General features: G+C 35.7%; 2 protein-coding genes across 7 annotated transcripts in view; both read right to left on the bottom strand.

The window, feature by feature from the left end:
• Positions 1-6,449, bottom strand: part of gab1 (GRB2-associated binding protein 1) — an 85,885-nt gene extending 79,436 nt beyond the window's left edge. For 2 of the 5 annotated variants that reach the window (XM_051115555.1, XM_051115537.1), the window contains exons 1-2: positions 5,770-6,448; positions 5,560-5,681 (exon numbers count right to left, since the gene is read on the bottom strand). In XM_051115555.1, the coding sequence (XP_050971512.1) occupies positions 5,560-5,631 (72 nt within the window). In that variant the 5' untranslated portion in view covers positions 5,632-5,681; positions 5,770-6,448. Of the gene's footprint in view, positions 1-5,559; positions 5,682-5,769 lie in introns of all 5 variants that reach the window. The other 3 variants (XM_051115547.1, XM_051115527.1, XM_051115564.1) reach the window with 2 other exon arrangements.
• A 2,123-nt stretch (positions 6,450-8,572) lies between these two features.
• Positions 8,573-22,795, bottom strand: usp38 (ubiquitin specific peptidase 38). Of its 2 annotated transcripts, XM_051118777.1 has the most exons (12): positions 22,765-22,795; positions 22,619-22,678; positions 19,810-20,543; positions 18,350-18,485; positions 17,909-18,038; positions 17,561-17,662; positions 16,075-16,233; positions 15,346-15,539; positions 14,999-15,092; positions 14,793-14,899; positions 11,569-12,847; positions 8,573-9,412 (listed from the first exon to the last, which is right to left on the bottom strand). In XM_051118777.1, exons 3-12 carry the CDS (start codon positions 20,489-20,491, stop codon positions 9,251-9,253), a joined length of 3,045 nt encoding a protein of 1,014 aa, XP_050974734.1. In that variant the 5' UTR covers positions 20,492-20,543; positions 22,619-22,678; positions 22,765-22,795; the 3' UTR covers positions 8,573-9,250. The 2 variants fall into 2 exon arrangements, with proteins under 2 accessions (XP_050974734.1, XP_050974725.1); XM_051118768.1 differs by lacking the exon at positions 22,765-22,795 and having other exon boundaries at positions 22,619-22,752.
• Positions 22,796-27,150: the final 4,355 nt, after the last annotated feature.

Consider the following 27,150-nt stretch of genomic DNA (forward strand, 5'->3'; position numbering starts at 1 on the left):
CAATAGCAGAAGTACGCATTAACACTCCAGGCTTCAATGTGAGTTGCCACATTACTGTACCGTATATGTGTTCCCAACTTCATTTGGCTGTTTCGCAACTAGTCTCTAAAGCATTATGTGGAGAGTGTGAAAGAAGAAGTTTACAAAGAAGAGAGGATGAGGCCAAATGGAAAATGCTAAGACACTAAAAAAATGAGCCGACAGGGGCATTTTCAACTGACGTCATAGTCCAGTTTGAGGAATCTGGTGTGGCTATTGTGGGGAGTATTAACTTATGATCTTCTGATGCCACCAGTCACATGTCTCACATGGACAGGCCCAAAAAACCCTCTTTTTATACCCTGGTAGTCCCTTTTATTATACTGACTGCTATACCAGCTAGTTACCTGTCTGAGGAGACCCTTAGTAAAGCACTGTGCACTTTGAGCCATCAAGAACATTCCCTGCAAACCGTCGAGTCAAATGATCTGCTCTGCTCTTGAACTCTTGCCAAACCTTCAGAAACACATCAGACTTTTGACCTTACGCTGCTAAAAGCTTTGCAGCGCTGGAGGATTCAAAGAATGTGCAATGAATTTGTCAGAAAAATCAGCTAATCCACTGTTTTCTTTTAGTCCTTACAATGGTAAGATTTAGAATGCAAAATGCAAAAACTTTGTGAGAAGCTAGACACCACTTCAGATCTTTTATATAATGAAACAAAGTGCTATTGTGTTGTTTCCACTGTTATGATAACATGTTCAAAGCATTCAAATTTCCAGCTGGTTCAGATGCAAATGATAGTCATCTTTTTTAATTATAAAACAACAGAGTGTATCCTGTTTTGAGGCTGGTGCTTGCATGTCTTTTCTGATTTTATAGAAGTGTTCCAATCATGAGTAGGACATAAGCTAGCGAAAAAATATCAAAGTATCTTCAAAGAACCAAGAAGAGCTTGATTTAATTTAGACATGAGAGGACAAAGAATGAGGGTTAATAAACAATGGATTTTGAATGACAATCACTACCGTTAAAAAGTTTGGAGCCATCAATTTTTTAATGTTTTTAAAGTCATCTCTTATGCTCTTATGCATTTATTTGATTAAAAATACAGTTTTAAAATTAATATTTTATACAATTCAAAAGAAAAACATTTTTAACTAATTTATTCCCATGATGCAAAACTCATTTTTAACAGCCACCACATTTTCATCAGTGTCACATGATCCTTCAGAAACCATTTTCATATGCAGATTTTGGGCTCAAGAAACATGCAGTGGCATGCGAAAGTTTGGGAATCCCTTGCAAAATCTGAGAAAATGTGAATAATTTTAACAAAATAAGGGAGATCATACAAAATGCATGGTATTTTTTTAGTTAGTACTGTCCTCAGTACGATATTTTACATAAAAGATGTTTACATACAGTCCACAAGACAAAAATAGCTGAAATTATTAAAATAACCCCCTTCAAAAGTTTGAAGCTCAATACTGTGTGTGACTGTTTTATTTATTTATTTATTTTTGATGGTTGTTCATGAGTCTCTTGTTTGTTGTGAACAGTTAAACTGAGCACTGTTCTTCAGAAAAATCCTCCATGTCCTGCGGATTCTTTGGTTTTCCAGCATCTTTTGCATATTTGAACCAGAAGGAAACATGACGCATTAACAGTCGAGGGTGAAAACTTTTGAACAGGATAAAGATATCCAAATTTTTCTTATTTTGTTGAAATATTTTTTTTTCCATTTAGTACCGCCCTTCGGAAGCAACAGAAGATACTTGCATGTTTCACGAAAGACAAATTAAATACAATTTACCTTGATCTTCAAATTCAAAAAATGTTCACCCCCCGGCTCTTAATGCATCACGCTTTTTACTTCTGGAGCATCAGTGAATGTTTGAACCTTTTTTAATAGTTGTATTTGAGTTCCTCAGTTGTCCTCAGTGTGAAAAGATTGATTTCAAAATCATACAGTCACTGCTGGAAAGGGTTCAAATATGCAAAAGATGCTGGAAAACCAAAGAATCTGCAGGAGCTGGAGCAGTTTAACTGTTCAGAACAAACAAGGGACTCATGAACAACCACCACAAAAAAAAAAAAAAAAAAAAAAAAAAAAAAAAAAAGTCGTAGATCATCAGGTAACCACACACAGTATTAAGAACCAAGAGTTCCCAAACTTTTGAAAGGGGTTATTTTAATAATTTCAGCTATTTTTTTTGTCTTGAGGACTATACGTAAACATCTTTGATGTAAAATATCTTGATCAGAACAGTAGTAAATAAAAAAAATAACATGCATTTTGTACACATTTTGCAAAATGCATTGTGCAATAACATGCATTTTGTTTAAATTATTCATATTTTCACAGATGCTGCAAGGGGTTCCCAAACTTTCTCATGCCACTGTATCTTTCTCAATTTAAAAGAAAAAAAACCTTACAAACCTCAAAGTTCTAAGTGGTAGTGTACGTAGTGACATGAAAAAAACATCACAAGATGTCTGAAGCTGACAATAATTGCAGGGTTTCTTAAGAAATTGCAATATGTTCATCAATGCATAACTAGTCAAAAACAAATACAGATTCACTAATAGGCCTGTACACCTGGCGTGGGGCTCCTTTTGAGGAGAAGTATTTTAGTAGCCACATGGCTCCAATAAAAACAGTCTGGTCCCAATCAGCCACATGTGATACATTGAGACAACTCCACCTTCATGCACCAGAAAACAGGCTGAGAATGAAGGCCAATGTTGAGGACGGCTCCTCAAAACTATAGTAAATCAAGACTGTAAACTTTCTGCAACAAGAAAGGAGGGATAAAGGGAAGGAAGTTTCTCATCTCACTCTAAAAAAACCAACTACACAACTACAAAGGCTTCTGTCCACAACCACTTTATTTAACTACATCTCAAGCAAAAGGAAATCTAAAAATTACTTGTGAGAACGTTGTGTTACAACAAAGCGCTTGTTCTTGCTTGGATATAATCTTATTATAGCATTGTGTGGATGAGCTCAGAAATCATTTTAATTCGATTTGGAGCCATGAAATATTGTTCACCACATTCAACAGACTACCGTTTACTCTGGAAGCTCAAAGCTTGTGAAATCACACCCTGTCTCTCGAGCCTATGCATTAATGACAAGGCCAAATGCAAGAGTTGCCATTCGAACGCTCCTTCTAAACAATGGCAAAAGACCCCAAAATACTTAGCTGTTTGAGTCTAAAGCGTGTCACTGATTGCACAAAGAGATAAAACATGAATTCAATAGCAATGTTCCTAGCAGAGCTCCACTAGATTAAAGGAATCCAATAAAAAAAAGCATCACATGAGCCTGGAGGAGATTTCTAACATGTTTGGTTAGGGCTCGATAGCAGGCAGAGCTGTAAGTGAGTGATTTCATTACAGATTATTGGTGTATATTACCACTAAGAGGAAGGGAAGACCCTACGGTACACATACAATGTGTGAATGACTAAATGCATTGAGTCATCCGGTGCAGACAGAATGGAGAGTTAAGTGTTCAGTTGTCTTGGCAACTAAAGTAGCAGCAAACAAAGGCGTTTCGTATGATTTGGTGAAAATTTATAAAAATCCTTGAAACTGCAAAGTGACAATATACTTGATAATTGGTGCAATAGATACAATTAAGTCTACGAACATTAGTGTCATCTGTCCATACCAGCACTGATTTCTGCATCTAAACAATAGTTTTTGGCTTGATCTATACTTACAAGTTGTCATTATGTTTCAAAAGAGCCATGCCTACTTCAAACTAATTGTGGGCACACTATTGTTTTGAATAAAAGAATCCTGCTAATAACTTTTGCATGAGTAAACAGAACATAAACATGTTTATATTTAGATGTATGATACCAGTGTCTGCAGGTCAAGCCACATTCCATTAAAACAATAAGTATCTCTACAGTTTATGCATAGCTGGCTCTTATCGTTTCCAACTGTACCGGTGGCTTTGGACTTTTTGGAGTTTGTTCTGTTTTTTATATTTAGTTTTGGTCCCTTTTGTCTATTTTTCTATATCTCAAACTACATGTATCCACTTATGGACATTCTTGGATTCAACTGACACTTCGCAAACACCTTGACTGACAGGCGATCTGACCAATCATAATGCCGAATCTGCCATTTTGTACGACAAACAAATCAGACAGGAGAGTAGAGTAACTTCTGTGGACTTAAAAGTTAAAAAATGTGTGTACTGACATCTTTCCGTGGTTGAAATGAAAAACGTTCTGATGTTCATTCATGTTTTTCGCGTGCTTTATATAAAGAAGAAAAGACGATCAGTTCTGTTGTCACTGAAGAGCCACAAAACTGTATTTTATGTTTGAATTTCATAAAAACATACAGAAACCTTCCCAGATAGCACACGTACGTCTGCAAGATGTCTGTTAAAGATCACTTGATCTGGAAAGCATTTGCTGTGTACAAACATCTGATAGACGTCTGAAAGATGTCAGTTTTACACACATTCTAAATCAGGAACATCTTAAAGACATCTAACAGACGTCTATTTGACATCTGATAGGAAACGTTCTATAGACGTACTGCAGATGAGCAAACAATCTAAAAAATACGTCTTCCAGATGTAAACGCAGACGTCAAATAGACATCTCTGTGATGTATGTGTGCTATCAGGAATGTTTCATACGAGAAGTAACCAGCTCTGTCTTATCTGTCACCGTGCTTTCAGTAGTTTTCATTGGATGAGAACATGATGTGTAGTGTGAGAGCAACATTGTTTGTCGGACACAGCAACAGTAACCAAGCAGGACAAGTTTTTGCAAAGAGTCAATTTCATTGATTTTTCACATATTATTGGTAGCTAGCCGCTGCACCTCACTGACCAAACCACCACAAGTTCTCTGTCTGGAACCTGCCTGCCAATGCCTGTGACCGATGCGTGGTCTGTCTGCGCTTGTAACTATTTATATGCATGTCTACTTGCATGTTTACACCCTAACCACTAGCTAAAAGTTCTATATTAAGTAAGTAAACATGATTTTTGTTATTATTATTGGGACCTAGGTTAACTATGTCATGTGATGTCAACATGGCGCCGCCCATGAGGGGGGAGACCCACTCCATGTAGAAAAAAACAGCCTTTTCTATAAAACTACAAAGCATGTGAGAGTCTCACAGCGTACATTATTTAGTGATATTTCTTAAGGAAAAAAATGCGTTTAAATCTTTTAATCAGAAAAAAATACGTAAAAATATTTGGTGCGCCTTTAATAAACAAACAAAAAAAGTTCACCGGTAGGTGTGTCCTACAGAACAGATCGAGACGCCCAAAATAAGGATTTTGCACATGCGAATTTCACAATTTCAGTGCTGTGAATAAACAGGCAGCGTTCAACATTTTTAAGGAACTGATCCCATTTTCAAACTATTCTTCGACCGTCAGCAATTTGTGACTGAAAGGGCTTCAGCGACAGATCGCTAGCAGTGATTGACCTGCGGTTGTTGGAAAGCGTACTATAAATTTGCATGAATCTTGCCCCAACAGTCCTGCGGTTACAACGCTGTCAGTGCATTTGAATAAGATAAAACGTTACTTACATAACGCCGTAACTTTTTTTCAGGTGGAGACTTTCTAAGCCACCCCGAACACACCACCTCTCCTCCGCTCATTTTCTCCTAACCGTCCAGGAAAATAGGCGCTTTAAGTTTTGTGTTCCAACCTGCAACATATGAAAGCAAAGTCCCAAAATATGAGGTGGAAGTTGCGCCCAAATGTTTTCAGTGCATGTCTGAAAACAACGCGAATACCGTCACTCCTGGTTTTCAGCACGTCCACACGGGAAGAGCTTCCCGACAGCGACACGGCTCTCAGAAACTCTTCTGGATGAAGTCTTCTCCTCTGGCTAAACACAATGTGTTTAAACACAGCGATATCCTTCTGTAGTTGAGCCCTCTTTCAGTTTACACACTTTGTCGGTGTAAATAATCCGCTGTTTTCGTTTTTTCCCCAAGCTGAAATGCAACGAGGCAGCGAGTGATACTCGCCAAGTTCGGCGTAGTGAAAGCTTTGCTTGATTACCTTATTTCAAAGTAAACCAAAACAGTTTCCTTGAAAATATATACAGTTTTTCCTTGTTTTTCCAAAACATTATGGTCGCATTAGCACTGAAGTGCTTTTTGAACTAGAAATCCAGCCCGAGCGTCGACCTTCCCTCCAGTTTCACTCCCCACGGCTCCTTGCTGATTGACAAGCATAAACGTCGATACTTTCCCTAAACTCAGCCTCCTCTGGCCTATGGAGGCAGGGAGAAGTCGGTCAAGACGGAGAATAAAGAACATTACATCATGGGAAATGTAGTCTTGGAGTCTTGCCCCGTCAGAGGGAAAACACTGGGACGGTGGCTCCTATTACAAAGAATCGGTGTAAACAAATCTCTCACCCACGTCCCAAATAAAACTCGCTTGAGTTCGGATTTAGACTACGATAATAGCGCAGTGACGTTCTTTCGAGTCTGATTTTTTTTTTTTTTTTTTTTTAACGACTCGACTGAACCGGTTCACAAAACCATTTTGAAGGTAAAACAGATTAGGTATAAATGGTGGTGTAGAGATTTATTATAAGATTATTATTATTTTATCTGCCAAACCTTAAACAAATGTTTGCATTGTTTTAATGGTATATTTAAATAACACGAAATTGTGTTTAAATAGTTTTATATTATATAGTTTTAAAAGCTAAATCATGTTGCGACACACTGAAGTGAACACCGCAATAAACACCGCCTTTAATAAAGTAAATAAATGAAGTAAATATGATTTATTAAACGTTTAAAGCATGTAATATTCAACATATGACGACGTAATTGCGTCAGCACGTAAAAGAATCGCTGGATTTGTTTTTGAACCGACTCTTTAAACGAACCGTTCGAAAGAACCGAATCGCAGAAAAAAATCCGAGAGAGACTTTCAATCAAAATACGGTGCGTTGCGAACAAACGTCTAGAAGTTTCGCAAGCGGTTATAACGCTTGCTTTTAAAGCCAGTTGAGTTTTTTTTTTAACTTAGGAGTTTATTGTACACACAGGCTACATATTTATAGATAATGACAAAAATGGCAGAAATGCAGACCATGTCAATAAAAAGCGTAAAGGTACAAAAGTTTCTATCACTGATAATTAGCAATGTAATGATAAAAAATGAACAGTTTCAGTAAAGAACTTTCACGTTTGTGGGATTGGTATCTTTGGAATGTTATTGTAATGCTAAACGCCTTAGTTATCTCTGAAGCTTTGTGCCTACTCACTTCTGTGATTTGCAGCTCAGTGCAAAGGATTGATTTAGTTTATTATCCAATAATCTTTCATCATGTGATTTCAGGTTGTGAATTAAAGCATTTTGCAATATAAAGGTGCTCGTCCAGTACTCATAACCCAGTATATTCAAATATACAATTAGTTATACAATTCTTCAATTTAAGGAAGGATTTTGTTTATCCATACGTTAAGTTAAAGTTATATATACCTTAAATGAGAATATGACTGCGTTATGTGTTAACTGGAAAGACACTAATATTTTTTTTCGGGAGAAATGGTCTCACAAGATCCAAACACTAGAATGAAGCCAAAAACAAAGACGTTATGAGACTTCAAGACAATATGCAACTTAAAGTGCTATTTGATGTACCCTTGTAATTTATAATAACCGTCTTTGTCTTTACAATCAACACCTTGGTTGTTTTCTTCAATTACTGATTTAAAACAACAAATATAAGTGGCTATTTAAATGGTTATTACAGTATTATAACAATTTCCATGTCACAGAATAAATTGTCAGTGGGAGTGGCTTAAACTGTAGTGAAGACATGTGTAGATCTCAGTTCTTGAATAATTGAAAGTCATTGATTTTACCAAATGGTTTTAGAGACTGTGTGAGTGCTGCAACACTGCAGCGCACATTATAAAGCTAATGGCTCTAGGGGGGACTGAGAAAAACCACAAGGCTGATTTTGCTACATGTATTAGTTCTCCAAGTAAGAAATGTGCATCTAAGGAGTGCTTCACCACAGCCTTAAGTGTCTATTCTAAGCCAATGCACAAGGACAATTATGTTGTCCTGATTTTAACTGGACTTCGTGCTCAAAAACAGCATTGTGTCAGGGTTCACCAAAGGACAGGAGTGCAGTGGTTCAAAATGAGGACACTTAGAGGTTGGGGGTGGACTTATGGATTGAGAGCCACAAGGTCTCATGCTTTGATAGCCAAAACAGACCTCAACTTAATTATCGTCTTAGAACATGTCTTGAGGCACAGAATATTCACAGGAGTAACACTTGTTTTAAATGTTGCTTTGGAGGTCAGTATAAACCAATGTCAACCAAAGTAATGAAAATGTATCAGTGCGTTTGTCCTGAAATCAAATGTTGTCTTATTGTAACCGAACACTGAAAACCGAAGCTTTTTTTGATATAACACTGAGCTTTCATACTGAAATTACATCTCTAACCTTGAAATAAAATATGCACCGTCTTCTCAAATGTTTTAACCAGTGAATGACAGGGACTCTATCAGTGATAAACTGTAACATGCATTTTAAATAATAAAATTAGACCATGTTCAGTGATGAGTCTTTACTATAGAGCAAAAACAATCATTACATATTAACACTGTACAGCAAGAGCATGGTGTTTTTTTTTTTTTTGTGTGTGTAGCTAATCAAATAATTTTGTAAAATCTGAAGTATTGAAAGGCACATAAAATTCTAAAAAAAAAAAAAAAAGAAAGAAAATTCAAGATTTCAAAAGTCAAATCAAAAAACTATTCCCTGAATTAATAAAATAACTTAATTGTAATTAAATAACTGACAGAACAGATAAAACTGTATCCTCAAACCAGAAGTTGAAAAACTTCCAATTAAAATATTCATGCAAGTAATTCACTGTATAGTATAGTCCAAAAATATTTGCTTTAATTTTTAAAACCATTCTCTGCCTAATGATTTCTGTTTAGAAAACGAAATAATTACGATTCCAGGATGGGACCATAATTATTACTGTATTCTGTACAAATTTATTGCATGCCCATTTCTGACTTATAGTACTCAAAGTGCTTCAATTAAATGTCAAATGAACGTCAATGTAAGGGGAAAAAGCATGCAAACCAGAAAAATAAGACACATCTGTTTTGAGGTGGCACATTTATCCACATTGTGGGCAATTAGGACAAAAAATGTAGTCTGGTGTTGTCAGTGGGACTGTCCAGTGCTCTGAGGGTGTGTCTGTTGTGACTCTTTCTCAGAAGACGAGTCTGCTGATGGTATTGAAGCCCCCTCCTCCACCTCCACCTGAGGGCCCGCAGCTGCCAGGAGGCTCATTGTCATCAGAACCATTGGGTCGGAAAGAGCAAGAAGCAGAGGTTGCTTGAAGAGCACGAGCTCTGGCATTCAGCTCCTGCTCCTGGAAGATAAAGGAAATGAAGGGTTAAATCCATCCTTCAGGTTCAACGTTAATTATCTGATAAATAAGAGTGTCCAATATTATTTTAAAAACGTAATTTGGAAAAAATGTTAATTTTTAATATCCTTTAAGATAAAATGTATTTAATGACATTTTTGAATTAATAATTAAAAATGATAAAATTCAAATTATCTGATATTTTAAGAGATGTATTGCCCTTGACAGAGTCACAGAGGGTTTTCAGCAGGATTTTAATATAATTTTATGTCATTTTTTTAATAATATAATTCCATGTCTTGTGTCTTTTTCCACTTCATGTATTTGCCCCACATGACTTTGTTAGTTTTTATTTGCATTTGTTAGATTAGTTCACTTCCAGAATAAAAATTTCCTGATAATTTACTCACCCCCATGTCATCCAAGATGTTTGTCTTTCTTTCTTCAGTCAAAAAGAAATTAAGGCTTTTTGAGGAAAACATTCCAGGATTTTTCTCCATATAGTGGACTTCAATAGGAATCAACGGGTTGAAGATCCAAATTGCCATTTCAATGCAGCTTCAAAGAACTCTACACGATCCCAGCTGAGGAATAAGGGTCTTATCTAGTGAAATGATCAGTCATTTTCTAAAAAAAAAAATAAATAAATAAAATAACATAAAATAAAATAAAATGTATATACTTCTTAACCACAAATGCTCAACCTGCACTAGCTAGTAATCATGTTGGAAAGGTTCTTCATCTGTGTACTTCGGTTCAAAAAGGTGGTCTCATTTTCTTCAACAAATGTCAAATTATTAGACGTTGTTGCACGTTTTAGTAGCATGACTACATAATGCATGAAGTCGAGCTAGTGCAAGACGAGCATTCGTGGTTAAAAAGTATATATAAATATTATTTTTTTTTAGAAAACGACCAATTGTTTCACTAGATAAGACTCTTATTCCTCCGCTGGGATCATGTAGAGCCCTTTGAAGCTGCATTGAAACTGCAATTTGGACCTTCAACCCATTGATCCCCCATTGAAGTCCACTATATGAAGAAAAATCCTGGAAAGTTTTTCTCAAAAATTGTATTTCTTTTCAACTGAAATATTACTACTTAGTAATGTTTTCTTTTTTTTAGAAGTTTCCTTCATTGTGATATCAGAAGAGTTATCCCAACATCAAAATTCATTGTAATTCAGAAATGTTGATAGAAAATGTGTATGGAAGTCTTGTATGAAAAAAATGCTTGTACTTTTGAAAAAAAAAGAAAGCAAGCAAGCAAGAAAGAGAGAGACCCAGACAAAACAAAACAAAACAAAAAAAATGTTATGCCACTGATATGATTATATTATATATTACAGTTTAAAAGTTGTTGTTTTTTAGAACGAAATTAATACTTTTGTTCAGCAAAGAATCATTAAATTTACAGTAAACAGTTTTGATGCTATAAAAAAAAAAATCTGTTTTAAATAAATGCTGTTCATCTGAACAATCTATTCATAGAAGAATTCTGAAAAAATGTATTATTGTTTTCACAAAAATATGAAGTAGCACAAATGTTTTCACTGATAATAAGTTTCTTGAGCAGAAATATCAGAATGATTTTTAAAGGATCATGTGACACTGAAGACTGGAGTAATGGCTGCAATAAATTATATTTAACACAGGAATAAATTATATTTAAACATTAAAATGCAAAACCGTTATTTAAATTTTTAATAGTATTAAACATTACCTTTATTACTTGTATTTTGATCAAATAAATGCAGTCTTGGTGAGCATAAAGTCATAGTTCATCCAAAAATGATCTAAACATGTTCCTTTGTTCATCTTCAGAACACAAATAAGGCATTTTTGATGAAATCCAAGATCTTTCTGAGCCTGCATAGACAGCAATGTAATAACCACATTCAAGGGCCAAAAAGGTAGTAAGGATATCATTAAAATATTCCACTGATGAACCACTGATGTCACATGGACTATTTAAACGATGTCCTTACTACCTTTTTGGGCCTTGAACGTGGTAGTAGAAAGCTCTCAGATTTCATCAAAAATATTTTGATTTGTGTTCCAAAGATGAACAAAGGTCTTACGGGTGTTCATTGACAGAATTTTCAGTTTTGGGTGAACTACCCCCATAAGAGCACCACAGATAAAGTACTATATTCTCACCTGTAGGAAGAGTTTGTTGTCTTTGGTAATGGCATCCATCAGCTCCTTCTGCAGGGGTGGCTCTCCACTAAGTCTTGAGCCATTTACAACTGGCCCTGAATTACTTGGTTGTCCACTGACCTCTTGTTTCCTATAGATCAGGACGTAGGCTGTGTCCTTAGGGAAGCGACCGGTAACGTTCTGCAATGATTCAAAGTTTGTAAAAGTCACTCGGCTGTCATTAAACAAGAACCAGTCCGTGGACTTTTGGTCAGCGCATCCCATTTCTTCCTGTGAGGCTGTCGAGCTCTCTGAGCTTTCCTGGGTCTTAGGACACGGGCTAGCTACATAACCATCAGTGCTACTCACATTCCTTCCATAAGAGTAGTAGTGACCGCTCTCGGAGGACATCCCAGAATGCACTACAACAGAGCTCAAAACATACGGCACCGACAGTGTCTCCAAATCGCTGTCATTTGTCTCGCTATTCGTTCCGTTTTCTGTCATCCCATCCTCCTTTTGCGAAGGCTTGAGCTTCTTAGCTAGATTCTCACCACTCTCAGGAGAGTCAGATGAGGAAGATGTAGCTGCAGTTGAGGAAGATAATGAAGCGGAGATACCGTGTTGGCGTAAAGGTAGGCTCATGTGTAACGGAATACCTACATTGTCCAGAATCTTGCGACGAACGTGGCAGGTGGCATCGTACGAGAAGCGTAACAGAGTCAGAATGAGGTACTCAGGTGCCGTCACCACGTGCATGACCTTCTCAGCCCTCTGCAATGAAGCACAGCGTTCACAGAAGTAGCAGTTCTCATTCTCAAGGATCTCTGGAGCTAGGAAGTAGTCAACTAAATCTGGCACAGACAGTGTGGGCTCCACCACAGGTCTTTCCATCCTGGTTCCTGCACCTTCTTTTACGGAACCCTCTGAGGATTCACTGCCTCCATTCACTGCTCCTTGGCAGGGTCCCACAGTGGAGGAGCTTTTGTGCTCTTCATTGGGACCGTGGCACTTGGACATTGAGGGGCAGAAGGCAAGAGAGAGGTCTGTAAATGGCTCCTCCTTTTCTGACAGGCTGTGGCATTGCAAGCAGCGGATGGCTGTGGAGAGTCTTCCACCAAACATACGCTCCACTAGAGTGTGACCATCTCCCTTGGCTGCCACAGGATCTGGATGTGGTGGCGTATCAGCGACTGGCTGACTTACAGCATTGTGAAGAGTTTCAGCAGAAGTGGTTGGAGTTTCAGGTTTTGGGCTGGTCACCTGAAGGGCTAAGAGAGTCTTCTCTTCTTCATGCAACCTTGACATCACAGGAAGACAGAGAAACAAAAAAACATGGAATATGCAAACTCCCACTGCTGTGTATATAAGAAAACACATTATTTTATTGTTTTAAGGGCTATAATCAATTAAAATACAATAAATCTCATATTTATTTGTAGTTAACAAGTTATTATTTAAAAATAATATAATGTCGTTTTGCTGACACTCATAGTAAAACTTCAAGACAACAAACAGAATTAGATTTCACTGGACTTAAAGTCTGAAGTTATTAAATAATATATCTAGCTTCATAGAATTACGGTTGAACCACTTTAGTCACAAGGACTATTTTAATGATGTTCTTACTAGCTTTCCAGGCCTTAAACATGTCAGTTGTATCACTGTCTATGCAGGGTCAGAAAGCTCTCGGATTTTATCAAAAATATCTTAACTTGTGTTCTGAAGATGAACAAAGGTCTTACAGGTTTGAAACGACATGAGGGTGAGTAATTATTGATAGAATTTTCATTTTTGGGTGAACTAACCCATTAACAGCTCCTACTCCCTGTTGTGGAGCAGTGAAATGATATTAACATTGTAAACATAACATTCTTGTAAAATAAAAAATCGTCATATTTAAAAAAGCATGCACATTACAGTGAAGCGCAACAGTTACCATATGGTGCTTGGCAGTGGGAAAAAACAATTTTTGGACTCAAGAGATATGATTCGGACTGTGAATTTTTATGCGGGTGGCAGGAAAAAAAACATACATTCTGCTTTCTAATTGGCAAAAAAAAAAAAAAACATACTAACCCCTGTAAATGAAAAAACTATATTACTTCCCAAACAATTAAGAAACAACTACTATCCGAATAGGACTTACGAAAACTTTGCCACACTTTATGGCCTTATATTTGTACAGCTGATATTGAAGCTGACCAGCTGTCCTCTGACGGTTAAAGAAGTTCACTCCAGAACAAAAATGTACAGATAATTTACTCACCCCCTTGTCATCCAAGATGATCATGTCTTTCTTTCTTTAGTCGTAAAGAAATTATGTTTTTTGAGGAAAACATTTCAGGAATGTTCTCCAAATAGTGGACTGTGTGTTTGAACTTTCAAAAATGCAGTTTAAATGCAGCTTCAAAGGGCTCTAAACGATCCCAAACGATGAAGAAGGGTCTTATCTAGCCAAACGATCGGTTAATCTCTAAAATTTTGAAGTCAGAGTAAAAAATTAGATGGGAGTTTGTCGACATACCCTACCTGTATTGACCCGGAATGCACAGAGCATTTGAGGTGAGGTTACAAAAAAAAAAAAAAAAAGTATATAAATTGTACATGTTTTTAGAAAATAACCAGAGCCCTTTGAACTGCATTTTGGAAGTTCAAACTCGTGGGCATTATAGAAGTCCACTATATGGAGAAAAATCTATATGGAGAAATGTTTGCCTCAAAAAACAATTTCTGTATGACTGAAGAAAGGTAGAAATGAACATCTTGGATGACAAGGAGGTGAGTAAATTATCTGTAAGTTTTTGTTCTGGAACTGAACTTTTCCTTTAATGCCTGTACAAATGAACGTGTGTTTCACTTGATGTTTACTTATACTTCATACATGTTGAGCTTCAATAATAATTAAATTACACTATACATAAAACAAAAAATTAATTACAAAGGTATTTTATCCATTATTCCTGACAAACAGGAACCAGAATACTATTGTGTGTTTGTGTTTATCAAGTGTATGTCAACGCCTGTTGACAACTGATTCTTGCTGGTGCTCTTGCAAATGTTCATCTTGTTCTGATCAGTCTCTAGGAATTATGTGACAGAATAAAGAAGTTTTAATGTCAAATTGAAGGAGCGTCTTACAAAATCAGCTCAGTCTGGCATTAAGCATTTACAGCAGCATTTACCTAACTAAGAGCGACTCTTAAACATCCATCTTTCTCGCCATAGCCACTTTCTGAGTTTACCTGTCCAGCAGAAAACGCAAATACTCTGAGCAGTCTTGCTGGGATCCAGCTGAAAACCATGGCGGCCGAGAAAAATCCAAAAAACTTCTTGGAGAATATGCTGCTCTCTGGTGGGCATATAACAAGATAAATAACTCTCATTTTACTCTCATTAATACTCTCATACTCTCAACTTAGACAGAAAACTGCACAGAAGGTAAACATACCTGTGTGTGAGCCAAGAAGGCAAAAAGAAGCTGGAGCTTCTTCATGAGGGTGTTGCTGCCATTTAAATGCAGAGACATGACATGCCGTCTGAAACTTTTAAAGAGAGACTGTTAGAGCTGAGAAATACCTTGCAGTTGAAAAATGTATTGGAAATATTCTAAATGTCTAAGGCTCATTTTATTATGCCTTATAACATTGTGTTTACACGCAATCACTAACAAAAAAAAAAAAAAAAAAAAAAAACCATAATGGTATAAAAACGTAATGGTATTTGCAGAATGTTAATCACAGTCGGATTAATTACAGTAAAACAGTTGAGACAGAAATCAATAGATTTAAAACTTACTCTGTAGCCATAAATAAAATTTGGATGATGCTGTTCATGTAGCATGTGTTGCCCAGATTCACAAGTCCCGTCTTCCCCGTTTCTGATTTTCCTGTGATCTTAAGCAGGCCTGAGGCAAATGAATTTGACTGAGAGGTCCAGGCACTTTGGTTCAGAACAAATTTGATCTTCTCCTCATTAGGTTTAGGTAGTTCCTACAAAAGAACCAGAGGTGGATATAAAACAGAGGGAGCATTGAAATAGCGGCAGTAAATGCATTTACAATGATACAAAAGAATTCTATTTTAAATAAGTACTGAAAGTCTTTGAAAGTACTTTCAAAGACTCAAAACAAAACATGAATGTTTCTTCAGCATCAGATCAGCACATCAGAATGATTTCTGATGGATCATGTGGCACTGAAGACTAATGGCTGCTAAAAATTCAACTTTGCCATCACAGGAATAAATTACATTTGAAAATATATTATAATAGTACATAATACAAAGGTATTTTGAATTGTAATATTTCACTATATTGGAGTTTTTACTGCATTTTTTTAAATCAAACAAATCCTCAAGGAGCATAAGAGACTTAAAAAAACTTACTAAAAACTTACTGACCCCAAACATTTGAACAATACTATATAAAATGTTATTACATACAAAGACAAAGTGCTAAATAAATTCAGCAATGATACACAAAACATATTCTTTGTTTACATCCTTAAAATGAGAATCTAAATCTTACTTTAATGGACTCAAGAATGCTGTCATAGAGGTCTGGGAAGCCGGAATATTGGTACATCATGCAGTGGACGAGTTCTGCAAACTGCAGCAAAAAGGTTTTGCTGGTGGGAAGGCCATCGGTCTTCAAAGACTTTATAAGTGGGACTATATGAGGAACCACCTGGTATAAATGACAGAGGTAATATATTTCACATCACACTGAAATTATTGCAAAACAGAATTTAAAATACTACAAACAACAGCTCCTTAAAAGCACTACAAACATTTAGAATGTTCTAAGTTGTTCTAAAAAAATAAGAGATTTACAGTTGGGGCCAAAAGTTTACAAACACAATGCTGAAACTGCAAAATGTTAATCATTTTACCAAAATAAGAGGGATCTTACAAAACACATGTTATTTTTTTATGTAGTACTGACCTGAATAAGATATTTCACAAAAAAAAAAAGAAGCATCCATATAGTCCACAAGAGAAAATAATAGTTGAATTTATAAAAATGACCCCATTTAAAAGTTTACGTATGCTTGATTCCTACTGTGTTGTTAACTGAATGATCCACAGCAGTGTTTTTTTTTTTTCTTTGGATAGTTGTTCATGAGTCACTTGTTTGTCCTGAACAGTTAAACTGCCCACTGTTCTTCAGAAAAATCCTTCAGGTCCCACAAATACTTTTTTCAGCATTTTTGTGCATTTGAACCTTTTCCAACAATGACTGTATGATTTTGAGATCCATTTTTTCACACTGAGAACAACTGAGGGACTCATATGCAATAATTACAGAAGGTTCAAACACTCACTGATGCCCCAGAAGGAAAAGCGATGCATTAAGAGCAGGGGGTGTAAACTTCTGAACAGAAAGATGATGTGTACATTTTTCTTATTTTGCCTAAATATCATGTTTTCTTCCATTTAGTACCGCCCTTCAGAGGCTACAGAGGATACTTTCATGTTTCCCAGAAGACAAAACCAGTTAAATTTACCCTGATCTTCAAAATAAAATAAAAAAACAACAACACAGTATTAAGAATCAAGTGTATGTAAACTTTTGAACGGAGTCAGTTTTATAAATTCAACAATATTTTCTCTTCTGGAATATATATGAACACCTTTTATGTGAAATATCTTATTCAGGTCAGTACTAAATAAAAAATAACAGGCATTTTGTATGATCCCTCTTATTTTGGTAAAATAATTAACATTTTGCAGATTCTGCAAGGTAAATGAAGGCTTAAAGAGATAGTTTACCAAAAAATTACCCCATGATTTACTCTCTCTCAAACCATCCTAGGTGTATATGACTTTCTTCTTTCAGACAAATACAATCGGAGTTATATAAAAAAAACATTCTGACTCTTCCAAGATGTTATTAGCTTTATGGCTTTTTGGGCTTTGAACACTTATTGAGTGGTAAATCTCAAGACATAATGGGTTTTAAAACTAGGGTTTTTGAGATGGAGAAAGTGAAGCAATGTTCACAGTGGCCTTACTAAGTGGAAGGCTTCAGGAGAGTGCTGGAAACTAAGCAGCATGTGTGAAAGAACCACCAGCGCTCCCTGCCTCACAATTGGATACCAGAGACGATTAAACACCTGCAAATAGACAAACAAAAACATATTCATACACAAACACATAGAAAAGCCTGTCAGGCAGCTCTCACCAACCAATTATTAAGTAACCAAGAAAAAAAAAAGATGATAAACTAAAACATCCAACTAAATTCTGTTCCATTCCACTTCCTAACACATTTTATAAATCAGAATCCATATCCTGGTGTTGTCTGTAATTCTTTAAATGTGTGATTTTAAAAGCTCTTTTATTGATATATACACACAAACCTGTTCAATTTTGAGCAGTGTGACATCTATGAGGATGGTGAACTTTTGAACAGCAGCAAGTCCCTTTAATAAAGCAATGACCCAGGTGTCCACATGATTGGCTAGAGGCCAGGACAACCAGTCAATCATCCTAAAAAAGATGGAGAGAGAAAACAAGGTCAGGACAGGCAATGTATAAAATAAAAGCCTTACATAAGAGTAACAGCACCACAAAAAAGAAAACTGGCAACATTTTGACCTCAACAACAACAACACAATTACTACTTATTAAAAAAAACTGTTGAGCTAAATGACTTGCATAAATGTAATTACCGCTTACTTGAAGTACACAAGAAGTAGAGAAAACAACATTATGGCAGATTGATCAAGGGCTTAGTCTTTTAAACAGACACAAAAGCACCATTCACCAGCTTTACACAGCGCGAGCACACACAGTCTGACCTGCAAAGCGCTTGTGTCATACTGGCATCTTTAACATTCTGGTCAGTGGTGAGGCTTTTGATGAGGACTGTGATCATTTGTAGAGGGATGTGCTGGACCAGGCTAGCTAGCGCAATGGAGGGTTCAAATGAAGGGTCTGAAATGAAAACAAACACATTTTGGGGAGATTATTAGGCAACAATACATTATGATTTCATATAACATATTTAGGAGTTTTTTAGGTGTTATTATATACTTTTACTTATTGTTTGACTGATTTTTCACAAAGGTCCTCTTATGTTTCTAAGCTTTTGGCACCAAAAATTGTTATAATTTCAAAATAATTGCCATTTTCTACCCCTTTCAGTCCATAGCTGGGTTTCCATCCACAGTTATGAATTTAACTTATGCACAAAAATGGAATATCGCATAAAACATTTGCGAATAAGCACTGTTTCCATCCAACAAGTCAAAGAGAACAAAGTCAAAAAAGAGCATAAAAAGTGTTTTGTTTTGTTTTTTGTTTTGCCTTCACTCAGTCCTGATGCAAAGTAAAATTTCCAGCATCATTACTCCAGTCTTTAGTGTCACATGATCCTTCAGAAATCATTATAATATGCTGATTTTCTGTTCAAACAACATTTAATATTATTATCAATATTTAAAATAAGTGAGTAATTTTTTCAGATAAATGCTTCTGAAGGTTCTATTCAAAGAAACCTGAAAAATTCTGCTCAGCCGTTTTAAATATAATAATAATAATAATAAATGTTTTTTGAGCAGCAAAGCAAGAATATTATAATGATTTCTGAAGGATCCTGTGACTGGAGTAATGATGTTAAAAATTCAGCGTTGAAATCACAGGAATAAATTACTTTTTAAAATATATTGAAATAGAAAACAGTAATTTTAAATAATAAATATATGTAACAATTTTTGTTTTTGCTGTACTTTGGATCAAATAAATGCAGGCTTGGTGAGCAGAAGAGACTTCTTTAAAAAAAATTAAAACTCTTACGGTTCAAAAACTTTTGACTGGTAGTGTATAATATTAAACTTTTATATAAAATATAAAACAAATGTTTATAATTATTATAATACTGTAATATTAACACATAAAAATGATATATACTAATTTTTTTTTAATATTTACCTAAAATATTTAGTTAAAGCAACCCCACAGATTTAAGATTTCAATAATGTTATTGGTTTTCTGACGCTGGTTAATAGTAACACAAATTTTCATAATTTGTGTGTATTATTTTGGTTGTTTTTATTATAAAATTACACATGTCTTTTCATTTTACATTTTTACAATTAAAAAACTGTTTGGGAAAACTGAATGATATCATCATTTACTGTCATTTATGTGTTTACTATGGGCATTTTTAAATGATATTTTTACAGTGCTTCTCCATCCCCACTCATTCTAATTTCCTTAATTTAATATATCATCACAAGATGAATCACTGCTTACTGACCTGTGGATGAGATGATGGCAAACACCTCCTGCAGCGACGGTAGCAGCGTTGCCGGCTCGGCCTTCCAGATGCCCTGCAGCAGCACGCTCACCCTGGTCACCTGGGTCACATACTCCCGCAGCTCCCGCTCTTCAGTGGCAGGACAGTGGAAATACGCAAAGGTGCGCACAAGCTGCTGACAGAAGAGAACTCCAGCCTTTTCTCGTGGGACACACTGAGGGAAGTCCGTCAGTATGGTGGCCAGCTTGGCACAAGTCGCTGGTTCTGGCCGTTCGCAGATGATGCGTAGGACCTCCGTCTGTAGCAGCGGTGCCAACTCCAACACAGCCGGGCAGCTGATGAGCAGTCGGAGGGAACCGTGAAGAAAGTCCAAGATGGCAGGGTCTCTGCGGTCTAAAGAGCCGTAGCCCTGCTGTAGGAGACCAAGCACGTATTCCTTGCTGAAGAAGCGTGCAAACTCATCGCGATGGTAACGCGCGTACGCTTCTTGCACTTGGAGGCCGACCTGTCGCTGAAAAGCATCCTCGCCCAGGAGAATAAGGCGGGTGGTGAGATGGTACAAGGCCTGGCACTGCTCCTCAGTCACTTCCTTTTCTGCTGCCTCCATCACTTTTTTCACAATAGCTCGTTTGACAGTCAGAGGATGGGAGGAGCTGACCAGCGCTTCCAATATCTTATCCATGGTTGGACTGTATGCACCACAGGAAAGGTGAGGTAAGCCAATGGAGCTGTAACTGTAGATGAGAGAATGGTTTCCCCCCAAGAGAAAATGATATTATTTCTGATGCAATTGCTGATGTCAAATTATTAGTCATATCTGGCCATACCTCATGTGTGGTAGCTTTTCAAAAATAACAACAACAACAACTGACAACCTTCTAAAACTATATATATGCAATTTAAAAGTTTGAGATCAGCACAATTTTTAGTATTTTTTGAAGAAGTCCCTTATGCTCATCAAAGTTCCATTAATTTGATTAAAAATACAGGGAAAAAAAGTAATATTATGAATTATTATTGCAGTTTAAAGTAACAGTTTTCTATTTTAATATATTTTAAAATACAATTTATTTCTGTGATCAAAGCTGAATTTTCGTCAGCCATTAACCCAGTCTTCAGTGTCACATGATCCTTCATTTTAAAAAGAAATCATTTTAAAATAATAATTTATTATAAATGTTAGAAACATTTTTTTTTTGGAACCTGTGATTTTTTCAGGATTCTTTGATGAATAAAAAGTTTAAAAGAACAGCATTTATTCAAAATATAAATCTTTTCTAACAAATATGAGTCTTTACTATTAATTTTTATCAATTTAACACATCCTTCCTGAATAAAAGTATTAACTATCAAACTTTGTGTAGTGTATATTGTTGAAAAGATTTCTATAAAAAAAAAAAAAAAATCCTTAAAACTTTTTGTTTATCAGAGAATCCTGAAAAAAGTATCACAGGTACCGAATTTAAAAAAAAAAAAAAAAAAAAAAAAAAAAAAAAAAAGCAGCACAACTGTTTTAAATTCTTTCAGCTTTACATCACAGGAATAAATTGTATTTGAAAGTAAATTAATTAGTAATTAAAACAGAAAACCACTATTTTATTATTTTTTTATTTTATAAACGAAATCAAATAAACAAAAAAAAAGCAATTTGATAGCAATATTTTTCAAACAAATAAATCAAATTTTAATCAAATAAACAAAATCAAATAAACAAAAAAGAAATTTGATAGCAATTTGAGTTAAAACTATTTCTGCACCAACTTTTCAGCACGCATTTAAACTACATACTTGATTTTCCTTTTCGAATATTCCAAATAAAGAAATATTCTTATATTGAATATATCACACAAATTAATCAATTAAAACTATAGATTGAATAAAAGTTAAAATACATTAACTACATGAAAATAATTTTTAAAAAAATTGTAAATTTAAAAATAGACCCTTTTCATATTAAGTTTAGAATTATTTTATTACTCTTCTGTGTAGAATTTATTTTTTTAAATAATACAGAACTTTAAAAAAAAAATAACAATAATATAGCTTCTTCTTTATTCTCAAGAAAGATGTTGACATACTTGAATTCTTTAAAGGACCCTTAAAGTTCAGATGCTTGTAAGAATGTCATGTAATTCTAATAACATAATAATTTCATATATTGTAACCCTCTCATAATATTTTGTGTACTGTCTTTATGTTAGTAAATGTTTCCCATTCTTGGCATTAATATAACACTGACATAAACATCCAAAATAAAGATGTGAAGGATGTTCAAATTAGTTAAAGATATAAAGCACTCCTAAAAATGACAAAGCTGTTAGTATGACAGAAAATACTAACTGCTAACATTATTTCAAACCTCTTACCTATGTGAACAATGTCTTACTACAAAAAATAAATCAACCCTGACAAATGTGTATTTACTGTGTTACTCCCCTAGACAGAGTACTCTAAAAAGAATCAACAACTTATGTGAGATGTGAATGTGAGAACATGAGCGTTTTCTCTGAAGCTGTCAAGATCAAGCTACCTGCTAACTACTAGCTAGCTTTGCTAATACAAAGAGTAGCAATGAATTAAACAAAACATTTAGTAGCACGACACAATAAAAAACGAAACAGAAATAACCGCACACACTGTTTATAAGTTAAATACGGGGTTTGTTTGTACCGACACTATCACCAGCTAAGTGGCTGGTTCAGGTATCGAAACAAAGCAGACACAAACAAATGCCACAGCACTGACTTAGCAAAAACAAGAATTACTCTCCTGTCTTTACTCAAAGATGTCAACAGCCATTGACACTCACCAAATTACGTCATTCCGAAAATGTCTTGGTACAGAACTGGAAATAAATCACCACAGAAACCTGAAATATATATTTTTAGAAGATTAATATTGTGAGCTGTTTGGTAAACTGCGACCTCTTTCAATCAGCTGTTGAAACACACATACGTCATCAAAACGCGCACCAAAGATGTCCGGACCCACACTTGCGCCCAACGCATTTCCAAGTTTTTTCCTATCAAATGAACTCCTTATTATTTTACCAAATAATAAAGAAGTACGCTAGGCTATTCTTCCCTGGTGAAAAAAACAGCATATGCTGGTAGGTATGTTTTGATGCTGGTTTAAGCTGGTCCTTTGCTGGTTCATGCTGGTCCTTGACCAGCAACATGACCAGCAAAAACCAGCAAAGGACCAGCTTAAACCAGCATTAAAACCTACCTAACCAGCATATGCTGTTTTTTTCACCAGGGTTAGTATATTATCTATTCATGACATTGAGTAAATATTAAACATAATGACAATAAATCAAATAATATACAATTATATATAATAACAAATCATATAAATAACAAAATGAAAATAATACATAAGACTAGGCTGTGTCTTTAATGTCTTTATTAATAACCATAAAATAAGTTTATACATTATACAGATTTGCTCGCATTTGGCACTTAAAGTTAAAAATTCTCGACTATAGATAGGTACAGGTATAACTACACGAAAATTCAAATGATTTAACTTTATTCTAAACTAAGCAACAAAGATGAATTGTGAACTTCGTTACGACACAGCTGTAAATCCCTGCTTACTTTGCATCCTCTGGATCCTCTTTGCAGTCATCCAATAAATAAATACATGCCTATTTACATAATGTTTCCATCTTTTTAATATACAAAAACATGCAGCATACAAATTTGAAGACAAATACAGACTGGAATTGACCTTACAGAAACCAGACTAATACTCAGCATCCCACTTGATGCCGCAGGGAACATTCCATAGAAATTTAAATGGCTAATTTTTTTGTCATCTGACGTCTTTCTTTAAAAAATGCATTTTTATCAGGCTCAGATGTATAGGTTTCTATGTAAGTACTGGTACTTCTGATTGGGCTGAGGCTGGTATTTTAGCGAGTTTGAAGAAAAACTTGTTCTTATGCATTTTATTTTGCTGTTGATAGCTTTTAAGACATGTAAAGGCAAGTGTACCTAGAGTTATGAAGGTCCAGATATGAATACTTTCAGCTGCATACTTGATTTACAGTTCCAGTGGTTACTATATGTTAAATTAAATCATGAGTAGAAATGTATGTTGGGTCAGGTTTTCTCTGCATGAATTTATTGCTCTGTTCCACTCAACCTTTTGCATGCAAAGAATATGGGTTGCCAAAGATATTGACAAAAGACAAAATACAGGGATGTGATTTTTCCGGATTAATCCGGAATTCCGGATTTTTCGACCTGAAAATGTGACCTATGTGAATCATGCAGATCTGTTAAAAAAAAAAAAAAAAAAAAAAAAAAAAGGGGGGGGGCGATCTCACAGCCGTCACCATGGTAACCCGGGACGGAACCACAATCGCCGTCCCCGAGCAATAGGGCCACACCGGGCGACACGTCAGATGGCAAAGAGATGCATTTTTCCTTCCTTTCCAAGTATCAACAAGGACGTATTTGCGACCGTTCGCAAATGGCAGATGGCGAAGTATGATTGGTCAGATCACCTGTCAATCAAGCTCCCTGCTGCGCAGTGTAAGTTACCTCAGTCGCTCATTTCGGTTAATTTTCCCAGCCGACAACCGCAAATCATTGTCCGATTATTAACCGTTAACTGATAAGATGGTAAGTTAACACTTTTCAATAAGGTTCATTCAGCGCTGCCGCTCCCACCACGCGCATCACGCACTGTGCGTAGGGTACCGAGTGCTGAGGGGGCACCAAAAATAGTCTAATGAAAAATCAATAATTATATTTTAATTATTATATTAAATATATAGCTCACTGAATCTGATGGCCGCAAATAGTTTCTCCCGGAATCTAGAGCGAGGGAGTGAGTGCGCCCGCGAGACAGAGACTGTGCTCCAAACCGCGTAGCGCGTGCATGACGAGAGAGAGCAAGAGACCGCGCGTGTGTGCCTCATGAAGCACATGTAAGACAAACTCTACATTATCCCGCTTATTACATGGCTACCTACAAAATAAATCAATAATTTGACACAAAATATTGATTTTAAAAGGAGTTTATTGATTTAAAAACGATTTATATTGCTTCCGCTAAAGAAAATAGTCCGTCTCACTTCTCGTTCTCAAGTAGAAGTACAGATACTTGTGTTAAAAAATACTCTGGTAAAAGTAGAAGTACTGATTTAACTTCTTTACTCAAGTAAAAGTAGCCATGCGAATGATAACCATTTTTTTTTATGCAAAGCTAACGTTACCTGGACCACACAAATGCTAGAGTGCAAGCTGAGAAACCTAAGTGGATATGGAAAAAAAGTTTCTTTATAAGCCATTGCCTACATTTTAAATGGATGTCTGCAAAATAGGCCTAAAACATCACATAGCCTATATGATTATTGTGACAGAGACTGGGACTCCAGGTTAATGAGATTCTGACTGAGTAGCAAGATATGAATTCAATCGTGAATTCAACTGTGATTCTGTGAGAATTGAATTCACAGACCCAGTTTCTCTTTTTTAATCTTCCCCTTAACATTTAAAGGAATCTACATGTAGACTATGTAGGCCTAATGATTTTTCCGCGAATGAATGCTGCCGAATCTGTCGAGTCGTCTTGTAGTGATAGGTCAAGTGCAACGTATATTCCCATTCAATATTTTATTATATTATGCGTCGCTTGTCGGACATAGCAACAGTAACTAAAGGGAACGAAAGGGAATGGTTTTCTATAGCCGCTAAAGAAAATACTGTTGTACCAGTACTGTAGTTACTACCCACAGAGTGTACAAAAATAAGTTAAAATTTATTTGTTGTTATAGAGAGAGGTGGTGATGGAGGGGGAGGGGGGATGGGGTTGGTTGTCTTAGTATATTTTCCTGCTTTTTTGTCCTTAGCCAATCACATGCCTGAAAATAGCATGTTTGGATGTTGCTAGAATTGTCTATATACCTATCAAAACCTGTAGAAATTAGCCTAAATCAACCAATCATCCATGTAACTATAGGGTTTCTGTTTTCTAAGTTAGTTTGAGGCCCTCTTACACCCTGTCTATACTGGATGAGGCGCGACAGAACAAGACATGACTAATCCCCGAAAGTAAACTGATGCCTCGTTTTATTTATGACATATTGACACAAAGAAAAATTACAAAGTAAATCTGCAAAGTACAAACAAATTTGCTTTGTCGGTCCAGTGTACAGACAGCTGCGGTTCGGTGCTCTGCGATGCAGTACGACAACTGTCGTGCCCGGTGTAGACAAGGTGTTACCTATTTTCTACACCCATTTAGAATTGTGGAGATATATGTGCATAATGGTGTCTCTGTGGGGTTTCTCTATTCTTTACTAACCAAAGGAAATTCATGATGCATACTGCCAAAGATTAATATGATTAATATGTAACGAATGGCACTTGTCTTCATATTGGTATACCACATAAATTTTATGCACAAAGACTTTGACTAACCACTTTGACTGGTAGTGACTGTGAGTTTTGAGTCATCCCAGATAGCACACGTATGTCTGCAAGATGCCTGTTAATGATGACTTGATCTGGAAAGCATCTGCTGTGTACAAACATCTGACAGATGTCTGTAAGGTGTCAGTTAGGAATAGGTCCAATAGACCTATTGCAGATGAGCAAACACTCTGAAAAGTACGTCTTGCAGATGTAAAAGCAGACATCAAATAGACGTTTCCATGATGTACGTGTGCTATCACAGATGGTTTATTTAAGGTAATCCTAACCCCAAGCAAGGAATTGTTTTACAAGGTAAACAGCAATGAAATTAATGTAAAACATCAATTACTAAGAAAATGACTCAAAAACAAATGACTTTTATTTGCATTTTTCCATTAATTACACCATTCTGCAAGTCCACTGCTCAAATATATATATATATATATATATATATATATATATATTATATCATATACGCCATTTAGACATCTTGGATTTTCAAACCAAGCATCAGAATGGGAAAGAAAAGTGAAAGTTACAGTTCACTGGTCAAAAAAGCCTTGATAACAATGGTCAGAGAAGAATGGCAACACTGTAAAAAACAATTTGTTGAGTCAACTTAAAATAATTTGTAACCTGGCTGCCTTAAAAGTTCAGTCAACTCAAAAAAAATGTATTCAACTTGAAATGTTAAATTACTTTTAAGCTGACTCAACAAATTGTGTTTTTTATTTTTTACAGTGAAGGTTGGTTCAAGCCAAATGAAAAGCAGTAACTCAAATATCCACTTGTTACAACCAGTGATTGCAGAAGATAATCTCTGAATGTACAAAATGGCTACAGGATGTGATGTTACAGGAGTTTTGCATCATGGATCCACAAATCTGCAGCATCTATCATGCCAGTATAATAT

Source organism: Labeo rohita, chromosome 1, assembly GCF_022985175.1.
Source record: "Labeo rohita strain BAU-BD-2019 chromosome 1, IGBB_LRoh.1.0, whole genome shotgun sequence".
Classification (NCBI taxonomy): Eukaryota; Metazoa; Chordata; class Actinopteri; order Cypriniformes; family Cyprinidae; genus Labeo; species Labeo rohita.

Coding starts and splice junctions, on each gene's coding strand:
- usp38 (XM_051118777.1), bottom strand. CDS start 20,491: ATGGATAAGATATTGGAAGCGCTGGTCAGCTCCTCCCATCCTCTGACT. Junction 17,663..17,908: donor CACTGCTCAAAATTGAACAG/GTTTGTGTGTAT, acceptor GTCTATTTGCAG/GTGTTTAATCGTCTCTGGTA. Junction 15,540..16,074: donor GCATTCTTGAGTCCATTAAA/GTAAGATTTAGA, acceptor GTTCTTTTGTAG/GAACTACCTAAACCTAATGA.